The sequence below is a fragment of the Micrasema longulum genome, unplaced genomic scaffold, assembly GCF_059751315.1.
Source record: "Micrasema longulum isolate JH-2025_06_02 unplaced genomic scaffold, ASM5975131v1 h1tg001409l, whole genome shotgun sequence".
Taxonomy (NCBI): domain Eukaryota; kingdom Metazoa; phylum Arthropoda; class Insecta; order Trichoptera; family Brachycentridae; genus Micrasema; species Micrasema longulum.
In genome coordinates this window covers 177,107-189,460 of record NW_028278595.1, presented here as the reverse complement: position 1 = coordinate 189,460, position 12,354 = coordinate 177,107, and the positions used below count along the sequence as shown (strand labels likewise).

At 33.0% G+C, this 12,354-nt stretch overlaps 1 protein-coding gene across 3 annotated transcripts in view; it reads left to right on the top strand.

Annotated features, from left to right (window-relative positions):
- LOC148275510 (uncharacterized) overlaps positions 1-12,354 on the top strand; it is a 42,105-nt gene that overhangs the window by 21,844 nt on the left and 7,907 nt on the right. For 2 of the 3 annotated variants that reach the window (XM_088235613.1, XM_088235612.1), the window contains exon 2: positions 11,252-11,406. In XM_088235613.1, coding sequence (XP_088091739.1) covers positions 11,296-11,406 — 111 coding nt within the window. In that variant the 5' untranslated portion in view covers positions 11,252-11,295. Of the gene's footprint in view, positions 1-294; positions 904-11,251; positions 11,407-12,354 lie in introns of those variants that run through there. The other variant, XM_088235611.1, reaches the window with a different exon arrangement.

Here is a 12,354-nt window from a genome sequence, read left to right as displayed (position 1 = left end):
GAAGGGAATATGGAAGTCTAGGCATTTACAGGGCTTATGACCTGTCGTTGGCTGGTTTAAGTAGCCACTTTACACACTGTGTAACATTCACCATTTTGCCCATAATTGAACATCCATATTTCTTGCTTAAAATATATCGAATTAAATGCCTAGACTGCCTTATTCCCTTCTTTAAGGTATTCTCCATCCCTGTTGTAATTTGTTAATTTATATATTTAAAAAATATATATATATTTTTTGGGCAACCCTAAAAACCACAACTCTCTCGTTTCACTGCCTAAAAAAATGCCCGTAATATAACAAAATACTGTAATTTAACCAGTCGCCATTAAGATACACTACGATATGGTCGCATCTGAGTTAAATTCTACAATGCAGTAGTTACTTTTTACAATCACCTACTTTACAAGATCAATTTCGCGAGTAAATTTCGATTTCATTCAACAATCCGCACATATTAAATACCGTTACTTTTACGACAGCCACAAACACAACTGAACCGGTTTAAACCGTTTACGATATTACATAAACGGTTCATTTAAAAAATCACAAACATGGATGTTAGAGAACTTATCAAGTGGCTGTGTCAAGTGAAAAAACCGAACATAAAGACCGGACACGTTTTCGAAAACTGTTCCAAAACGAGCGCGCTTGTTTTTTTTGTCTATGCTCTTGTTTCGTCTTTCCCGCCATGTCAGTGTCAAAGTGACAGTTATGAAAGTGCCAGTTTTTCAAATAATAAAGATATTTTGAGTGGTGTTAGTGCGTTGAGTGTCAAAAATGATACTCCGGCAAGATTTTACGACGGTAAAAGTGATTTAGATACTAATTTTGGACTTAGACAGATATTTGACTCAGGTTTCAAATACTTGAGCGCGGATTTTGCAGGACATTTTGAGACAGGTATGTTTGTGCATTTATTTATTCACAATATATATTTATTTATACATTTATTGAGATACAAATCCCAACTCCATGGAACCAAAGTCCTGTGTTGAGTTGGGATGAATATATGTATAAAACCTTTACAGTCAAAATCACCATATTTACTACATATAACAAAAACGTCATTAAAAAATACATGGCAAATTAAATATAAAAAAGAACATGCAATAAAAAAACATTAAAAATATATGAAAAAATATAATAATAGACAAAAAGCTTTAATGAATTTATTTATTTATTTTTATTTATTTATTTAACTTTTTGTAGATAATGTTATTTGTACATTGTCTGGCTTATTGCCAAATGGAAATTTCTTCCAACCAACCAATAAAATAAAAGATTTATTTTTATAATTCAAGTTACAGTACATATTCAATAGAAAAAAAAGATTAAAAAGCTAAAGATATATAAAAATATAAATAAACGTATTTGTTTATAAATTACCTTAAATCAAAACTATAACTCAATGGGAAAAAGGAAAAAAAAGCCAGAGGAAAAAGGAAAGGAGGAGAGATTAAGGAAGAGAAAGGAGATCTTTCTTCAGACGTGATTTCAACAGAGATAATGTAGTGACATCTTTGATGGTGGGTGGGAGATGATTCCACAGTCGAGCCGCATGGACACTATATGAGTTAGATAAGAAAGAGGAATTGTGGATGAGTATTAAGAGAGTGCCTTGAGAATTAGAACGAAGAGGTAAACCATGAACTGATAAGCGTTGAAATATTTCACGCAGGTATATAGGAGCGTTAGGACTATGAAGTACATTGAACAGAAGTGAGAGGGAGTGGTAGTCTCTCCGCTGTCTAATTTTGAGCCATTTCAGTTGCTTACGATAATCAGAAATGTGGTCATATTTCCTAAGACCAAAAATGTACCTTACGCATGTATTCTGAAGTCGTTCAAGTTTATCAAGTTGCTCACAGCTTAAATCAGTCATGGAAACGTCATGACTGATTTAAGCTGTAAGCTGTGATTTAGGCAAAGAAATTTCAAAAATATTTTCAGTTTGTCCAAATTTTTGTAGACAAGAACTGGATTCAACTCCCTGGGGAGCTGTTAACAAAAACATATTCGAAAGAAATGAAGATCATTTTAAAGAAGGCAATATAGATATCTAGCCATTGACAGGGTTTATGACTTATGATGTTGATAAATCCACCTGGTCCATGAAGAAGTATAGAAATTGAAAAAAAAAAATTTTCAGGCGTTGCCTAGTATGTAGGTGAAATAATTCAATTAGATGAATCTCACTCGCATAAACAAAGGTTTCAGCTCTTTGACTTCACAAAAATCAACATATGAAAGAATTGAAGTAATATAGACGTTCAAATATGGGCAGAATGGTGAATGTTGCACAGTGTGTAAAGTGGCCACTTAAACCAGCCAATGACAGGTCATGAGCCCTGTAGATACAGATTCACATTCTATCACTTCTTCACAATATTTTAAATTATCCCACTTCGCCTGTTTATCTGAGAGAGCTCATCCAACCTCTTTCACAACAAAAACTTAGGTATTATCATTCATAAGCATTTAGGGTGGCACGATCAGGTTAACGAAGTTAGTCGTAAACTTTATAGCAGTTTGCACTTTATCAAAAGATTACGGAATTTCTCGCCAATTAATGTCAAGCAAACATTAGTCCACAGCTTACTTCTTCCACTCCTTGACTATGCAGATGTATGTTATCCAGATGCTAACTCTGAATTACTTGATAAGTTAGAACGATTGCAGAATATTTGTATTCGTCATATCTTTGATCTTCGCAAATTTGACCACATAACCGAGTATCGCACGCAACTACACTGGCTCAGTATCAGGCATAGAAGAAACATTCACATTCTATCACTTCTTCACAATATTTTAAATAATCCCACTTCGCTTGTTTATCTGAGAGAGCTCATCCAACCTCTTTCAGAACACGGACTATCTCTTCGTTCTAGTAACGAGAAAACCCTTTTAATACCCTGTCATCGCTCTAATTTTCTTGCCTCCTTTTTCACAGTAGTAGCCGCTCAATAGTGGAATTATCTACCCACTAATGTTAGAGACGCCCCTTCTTTATTTACATTTAAGTCAAGATTGAAATATCACTATCTAAATATTTAAATTGTTCCTTTATCCTTCTTCTTTCCTTCCCATCCCCTCTCCTCTCTTCATAGTATTGTGTTAATTTTTAATGTGTTAATCTTTGTATAAAATTATAAGATGTAATATGTCCATGTACTTGTAAGTTTCTCAAACTGAACGGTTTGCGTAGGTAGGAAGAAATTGCCTTAAGGCAATATGCCCGCCCTTATATGCATATTTATTGAATATGTATATTTTATTTATTTATTTATTTAAATCTTAAAGTAGGGCACACATATCATACATATTGTTATGTGTGTTCTAATAATAACATTGCAAATATATTTAATTTATAAATTGTTTATCACATATGTCTTGACCATTATTTTAAATTTTGATATGTTTTTTTCATCATAAATATTTTTTCCATTTCGTAATACTTTTTAATTGCTTTAAATAAAATTGAATTTTGTGACTTTGCCTTTTTCCTAAATGAAGGTCTAATTTTGTTCTTTTCTCTAATATTGTGATCGTGTTCATGCTGGTTCCGATCAATTTTTTTCCAAAATTCTGTTTTTTTTATTAGAGTTTATAATTTTATGAACAAATATCATTATATTGTAAAATATTCTTTGTTTATATGTTAATAATTTCATTTCATTTACCATCGACTTTACCCTCGTGTATCTGATTTTTTTCAAAATGATTCTAAAGGATTCATTTTGTAATACAGTTAGTTTATCTATGTTTTCTTTGTTTGATAAAAATAAAATGCTACTACAGTAGTTAACGTGTGGTTCAATAATCGCTTTGTAAATAGTTTTGCAAGAGTCCTTATCAATAAATCTTCTGATTCTTCCCAAAATTGTTTTTTTTTTTGCAATCTTATTTATTACTATCTTAGCGTTTTGGTGAAATGTAAGTTTTGAATCCAACATTTATTCGTATTTGTTTACTATTGTTTTTATGGATCTTAATAATCTACTGTGCTTTTCATAAATCATGTTTTTGTAGTTACGATGTTACGATGTAGTAACGAATAGTTTTAAAAGAGGACTAGAAGTTAAATTTAATTGATTTTTTATTATTTGAAGTTTTTGATTAATGGCTTTACTAATTTCTAATCGTTCTAAATTATCTAAACGAAAACCATTTTTATTGACATGCAAAATTTCTACACACGTTTCTTGATTAAATTCATGGTTTTCGGATATAAGATGATTTGCGAATTCTGAAAAATTATTATTACTCAGACATCTTATATGTTCTTTGATTCTAACTTTAAATTCACGTGAAGTTTTTCTAATAAAGAAATTTGGGCAATTTAAACAATTTAATTTATACATTCCCGAATAATTTAATTTATCATCCTTATCTTTAGAATTTGTTAATATTTTACCTATGATGTTGTTATTAGTATAAAAAGCTGGCCTAATATTCATTGTTCTTTGTATTGATTCTTGCATCTGTTTACTACATTGCGACCATATTATTAATCCATATACAAAGTGTGGAAGTAAAGTGGTTACACACATAAATAGAGACATTTACCCAAGCGTCAACCACAACCATAATACAAGATACTCTAATAGGGATCTGATACTAAGTGAAGGGGTCAACACTGTTTTGACATCGAGACAAACTATTACGTAGGCATAATGATTCACAACCTTTTGCCAGAATCGTGGAAAGACGGGAGTGTTGTCAAGTTACGGAAGGTGTTGACCTCGCTCTTTCATGACATTGGTCGTAGGGAGTCAGAAAAGTTGATGCATGCCACGGATTGAAGAATCTTACTGGATGTCAAAAATAAAATATAAAAAATAAGGAATAATTAAAAAAAAAAATATTTATAGATGACAACCATAAAGTTTCGCATAAATACATTGTCAATGTTTTTATGAATGTATGTATGTGTATGCGCATGGGTGTATGTACGTGTGTGTGTATGTACATGTGTATATATGTGTATATATATATATGTGTGTATATATGTGTATGTCTGTATGTATATGAATCAAAATGTGTATCCGAATAAGTTTATATTTTGTTTGTCTGTGCTCTATATTAATTTGTTAACTATTATAATATATTAAAATGTAATTGCCTAGCTTGGAACGGGGTATGTTCCCTTGTTAGCTGGGCAAAGTGAACATGGAATTGTATTTTGATAAAGAATGTGAATAAATAAATAAATAAAAGCATTGTATATCAAATATACACATTTTTGTACATAAACATCGATGTTACTTATAATGTCTCGATTTGCGCCGATTAAGATAGCGTTTGTAATCGCGGGCCAGGATGCGGTCAGCTGATTTGCCACTATTTTATCTTTCAAATTATTACAATAGAAAGTTAGCACAACTATCTTCAATTATCTAAAAAGTTAAATAGTATTTTCTTTACAAAAATTTGTATGAAAATAAGGTATTCCGGTTAAATGGGAAAATCCCACAAAGTAATTTATTTTGAATAAGAAAAAGAAAGATTAAGCGACGTAGTTAAAATGATATTGTATAATAACAAACTAAATGACTTTATAAAGAGCATCGTTTGTACTAATTCTGAATTGTATATTAAAGTCACGAACTTGATCTCATATATGCCGAAAAACTCGAGTCTTGTTATGTCGGTCAAGTTAAGCCAGCTGTAGCTAGAGTCCGGTTTATCAATTATTACTTAATTTATTATATTTTGGGCCCTACTTATTACATTTTCTTATACCAGGTTTATACTAAGAAATAACTACGCCCGGTTTAACCATTTATAACCGAAATAAAAAAAGCTTACTTATAAAAATATCTTTTACTAGACTCCAATATTCCTCTTCTCAAAAATGTATTCCCACTCTGTTGCAACAAATTTTAATATGAACAACTCCCTAGGGAGAAAATCCAGTCACTCTGCAAGCATTTGAACATACTCAAAACATTGTTGATATAATTTAGCCCTGTTATAGCAAAATAAATTGATAATCATAAATACGCCGCTCATATTAAGCGCGTGCGTCCCCCATCACTGTTTTTAACCGGATGAATCTGCTTTACACAACACCCGCCACAGAACAGTGTCTCTGTCTTCCTTGTTATGAGTTATATCTTCGTGCTCTCTCTTAAACATATGTGTCGCTGAATTAGTGGACATTCATTCTTCGCGTGGCAAGGATACATATTTTTTGTATTAACCTGACCGGACCAAAGGGGGTATTCGAATCCCTCATAGACCGATTTGGTCAATTTCATTTTATGTACATAAGCATTCGGCAAACTAACAAAAATGAAAAAAATACACGAATGAGTAAAATATGTGTACGCGAAAACATGAATAGATTATTGCACGGTCATTAAGACTTCCAACGTTTTATTTTCCTGACGCCATATACAAGTAGGCGCTGGGGTCGTTTGGTCCCCCGTTCAGATCATTTTTGGATGCTTTGTGAGCGAAGAGTTAACATCCAACATGGTTATACAAATTTTACTTTTCAAATCCGGTGTGAAAATGTCCATTTAAAGATTTCAAAAAATACTACTTCATCATTTCAAAAAATAAAAGAAATATATCAAGTCTTGTATGGTATGTGAAAAACATTTCGGTATCCAAGTGACTTGCTCTTCAAAGAATTCAGAGTACTGAATATTATTCAACAGTATATATTGAGAGCGGTAGTGGTTACACACATAAATAGAGACATTTACCAGAGCGTCAACCACAAACATAATACAAGATACTCCAATAGGGATTCGTAACCCTGTCATACATTGATTACCCACACATTCGTCTAAGAGATCACAGTTCGACCGCGTTTACTCGGCTTTCATCCTTCCTCTGCCAGTTCCATGTTCCATGTATAGGGACTAAAGCTCCTAAAAAAATCTAATGCATTCGTTGTTTATCATTCATTCATCAAGTCATAAACATTCCGACTGTCGTGTAGATTTGATTATTCACTCTTTTCACAAATGTGCTCTTATCTCAGTTTCACTTTTCTACGGCTGGCTGCTTGGCGTCAACCAATGCTATTAAAGAGATTCATAAAATCCACAATTCTTTTCTTTCTTCTGCAGCCTTATTCTCTCCACTGCTGGATGGCGGATGGCGGCCTCTTCCAAACGTCTCCATTCCTTCCTATCACCCGCTTTCATCATCCACGTTTTACCGGCAATAGAGGCAATGTCGTCGACCCATCTTTTCTGTGGCCTTCCAACACTTCTTTTGTTTGCCCGTGGTCTCCACTTTATTATTCTGGGTGTCCACCTGCCGTCATTTTGCCTCGCCAAGTGTCCTGCCCACTGCCATTTCAATTTCGCTGCACGATCCATGATATCCATGACTCCGGTTCGGCGCCTTATTTCTTCATTTCTTATTTTGTCTCTTAGGCATACACCGAGCATCTGTCTTTCCATTGGTCGTTGCTACAATCTGTCTCCTACAGTCTGTCTACAATATGTCTCCTAATTTCTAACTTATTTACACTAAAATACGAATATTTTTTCCTTTGAAAATGCATGCATACGAGTACCTCACGCGTGTGTCTGTATGCCTTTAATATGCACCTTTTCAATATTATCAAAAAGTTCAGCGTTCAAATCAATAATCGAGTACTTCCTGTCGGATGACCATCAAATAATTGAACATGGTTTACAAACGGACCCTGACGCGGTACGCGCATGGGTACAACGATGTTACACTGACGTTTCGCCGTCAATTCGTCGGATAATGAATTCCGTTTGGGAGAAAGTCAAGGCAATACTATCCACTCCTCTTGCCCCCATCTACATAGATCAACGTGAACAGTCTGTTGTACTCAGTGGCGTGCGTTCCATAAAGGCATATAAGCAGTGCCTACCCTACTAGAATTTCATTAAAATAATAGCAAAAAACAATATCAAAAATATTAGTAACTATTTTTGAAATTTAAAAAACGCGCCAGAGATAATTCGGTTAAGTAATATATTGTACCGATCAGCGCGCCGCTATCGGCCTGGGTCGGGAGAAGCACGAACTACAAATGCCTTTTTCTTCCATATGAACATAACGCGATGCGGAAACGATATGTGTATGTGTGGGTTGTATTTCAGTTGCAATTACGCGTGTATGTGTAAGCTAGTAGGCAGTGCTTTTTGAACGTTGGTAGGTACATTGTTTTAGAAAGAACAAACAAATACGTTATTAACATCTAGCGTTTTTTTCGATTATTATTTAATAAAAGACAGTCATGTCGAATAAATAACCTCAAATTGGTTTCTGTTATAAAATTAAACAATCGAGAGTATTTTTGTTTCGCGTTCATTTAAAAAAAAGAGTAAAAAAGGTAATTTTTTCTAACTTATTGATTTGCTAGCTAAATATGTCGGTACCTTACAAAATCACTTGCAATTATCTAGTAGTGCATTTACGAGAATATCAAATAGAGCCCAAAATTATTTAATTTCGAGTGTAGCAACCGTAATAAATGAAAATATAAAAATATTTTAAAAAAGGATTTCGTAGCAATATATTATATAAATTATATTAAAAATAAGAAATATATCATGTAAATTTAGCATTTATTTGGATATTTGATGTAGCTTATAGTAAGGCCAATTCAATAGGTCACATTTGACATTTGTCGGTTTTAGCTTCATAGTGAGGTGACCTGCTTAAAAACATCGATTAAAGTTAATGAATCGATTCGGACTTCAAACATAATATATGTGATAATTCAGTTACTATGAAAAAGTACTTATAGGTACTGTAATTTTATTTTTAAAACCATAAGTCAAATCCCTGTCCCATTATTACTTTCTATCGTAAATTTGAGGAACAAAATAAGATAAGTACATAATTTAACAAAATTATCAACATTAGATTTTTCTGGGTAACATCCCTAGTGTTTAAAAAGAAAAAGGGTTCACTGATGCAACATTGTAACGACGTTTAGAACAGAAAAAGTTTATTATGTTTAGAATGGTTTATTAGTGAAAGTAAATCGTAAAATTACCTTCATTTTTCGTTATTACAATAAATATGTAATCGCAATTGAAAAAAGTTAAGCAATTGTGCAGTCGAAAAAATAAATAATATTTTATTACCGCCTACAAGGTTATGTTGTTGAATTTTGATGAAGTGTCAAATGTGACCTATTAAATTGGCCCTACTATAGTAATTAGCTAGGTAATTTCAATATTAACTACCTACAGCATAGTGATGCAAACTAATGTGACTAGTGAAAGAAACTGTTTGGTAAGATTGGTTGGGTACTTATACTATATAAAAGTACTTTTTTCTACTACCTACCCTCGTTGAAAACTCTGTGCACGCGACTGGTTGTACTCACACTCACTCGCCTATTCACCAGGGGCGAATCGTCAAAATAAGCGATTATGCACAGCTTACCAATATATTTGACTTTTAATAATTATAATTTATAGTAACCGTGTTAATGGGAAAATAAATAAAATAATTGTTTTTATTATAAATCACCGTTTACATATTTCTACAAAAAAAAATCTATAAAGTGCGCCTAGCGCCAGCGTTCAGCCCATTCTCACTGAACGACGAAACTAGCCGATTACCTCAGCTTATTCTTCCATACAAAAAAGTACACTGTATTTTTCGTCTTTAACCCAAGTCGGCTTTTTTAGTACTAAAACATACTTGCAGATTACAAATATTGTCGGAAGATTCTCTATTTGGAAACTAGTATTTCGAACATTATTTCTGAAGGACTATTTTTCTTTGATAATATACCGTTGACATATTATGTATCACATAGGACAGGTGGCGTTCGCAGTGGCCGCTTTAGGCATTATTCATTTTAAAAGAAATCAGCCAGTGCCCAAGTCTTGACAGTACTGTCAATGACAGATCATAATGGAAATATCTGCTGAATGTCAATGTGGTATTTGTTAATAAACTTTTGTTCAAGTTTAGTAATCTGTTAAAACAGTGTAGAATAAAGCTACGTATATCGCGTGGTTAATAATAATTGTTGTTTGAGTTGATTTTCACAGAACCACAAAAAAAATAGTCATTTATAATTACATTACTTACATGTTATGTAGGTACTTATATTTAGTACAAATTAATGAACATTTTTTATAGATTACCCATAAAATAAATCGCGGCTCGCCACTGCTATTCACTTATCCGGTTATAAACTCATCCATAGACTCATTTTTCATATCATCTTCTTCTAGTATTTTTTATTGCTATTATTATTACTAAGATAATACTGCATAAAACTCTGATCAAACCGATCCTGTCATTCTATCCACTGCTGGATATAGCCTTTTCAAAATTTCACCACGTTTTTCTGTCCTGAGCCGCGGTTATGAACGGCTATCTTCATCGGTATATACGAAATAGCGTATATTTGTACGAAAATTCAAAATATCTTCATAGGTAACCGGTAATTAAACATGTTTAGAAGAAAAATAGTAAACATATTCTATTACAAGGGATAGTGAGGTTACTGACTGCATAATAAATGTAAACAACGAATGTGTGTATCTGGGAAGCATGTTTTCAAGAAATGGAAGAGTAGAAAAAGATGTTGAAAGAAGAGTGAATGCGGGCAACAAAATGAACGAAGCACTAAGCACAGTAATTTCTAATAAAAATATGTCAATCGAAGCTAAACTGGCAGTGCACAGCGGAGTTTTAGTCCCAACACTTATGTATGGAAGTGAAACGTGGAACTGACGATGATAGCCGAGTGAACGCGGTTGAAATGCGATCTCTTAGACGAATGTGTGGGAAATCAATGTACGGCAGGGTTACGAATGATGAAATCAGGCGAGAGTGTAAATCTGAGCCAAGTATAATTCATAAGATTTAGAAAAGGTCTCTGAGATGGTTTGGTCACGTAGAACGAATGGACGACGAAAGAACGGTAAAACAAGTATATATGGCGAAAATGAACGGCAACTTGGCAATATGCCCGCCCTTATATGTATATAAAATGGATATGTGTATTAAGTCTTTATTTTTATTTTTATTTTATTTTATTTTTGCACCACAACAGGCCAGGAGGCCCAATTACAGTGGTGAATTACATCACAGAACACCCAGGCTTGAGAAAAATCACATTTAATTTTTGTGTTCTCACCGGGAATCGAACCCGGAACCTCCCGTCTGTCAGTCAAGCGTCTTGACCACTACACCACGGAGGCCGCCATATAAATGACACACGGCTTAATATATAAATAAGGGAACGAAGACTGTAATGATGTATTTCTATTTGTTTCAGAGTCCGCCAGAACCTTTGGTCGGCCAATCAAGAAGCTGCAAGCTATGATGATTCCTTTGATGTTTAAGCTTGGCATCCTATCCACTCTTATTGTGATGACGTTCCTCCTAGCCCTGAAGGCAGTCGTTATTGGCAAAATATTGCTAATGTTAAAGGTAAAATCGTACAGTAATGAGAAACTCACTCATTAATTGTTTTATTGCAATATATTGTATTATTTTTTTAAGTAAACGCCGATTTTTCGCCAATGAACTGTATTTATTTACGAGGAAATCAAAAAACAAACCGACACACGCGTTGACTTATGACCGCGATAACTTAAGCATGTTTATTTTTGTTCATTGTGATAGCTCAAATGCTTAGCATGTTTTTAAGCATCGATAGTTATTTGTGATTGAGCTACTGAAGCGTAAAACTATTCATTTTACCGTCATGTAACAAAAAAAATCAAGATAAGCTGCGATTGGTGTACCAATGCAGTGCCCTATGCACAATAAAAAGAGACGAGACAAAATACTTATTTTGCTGTTGATTTGCATAGTATAAACTATGCCAAATACTCACCTATTCCACGGCTCCACATGTTAGCGAACAAATATGGGAACTTAGATTCATTTCATTTATCTTTATACCAATTAAAATCATTTCTTTTTAATCACTTCTTTTCTAAATACTATAGTCAGAAATATAAGAAATAGGAGCAATAAATCATATGCCAAATAATAGTACGTACTAAATTAAATTATACAAAAATACATAATGAAAAAACATAAAAATATCAATATATATATAAAAAGCAAATAAAAGTACAAGTATATAACGTAAAATTTATTAACATTTTTTTTATTTTTTATTTATTTACAATTTTAAAAAACCCGTTAGGGTTACATTAGAAATTTAATATTGTCTAGTCATTTTATGTCTCGTCTAGTCTAGTTAGTTCAGTCATCATGTGCTTTTTCAGATTGATTTTAAATTTGTCTCCATTAAAAGTTTTCAAGTAGTGAGGTAGGTCGTTGTAGTGTTTAAGTCCATTATGTAGTATTTTTGACTGTCCTGTGTTTGTCTTTGCTTTTTCAATATGATAGTGTTTTTGTTGTCTG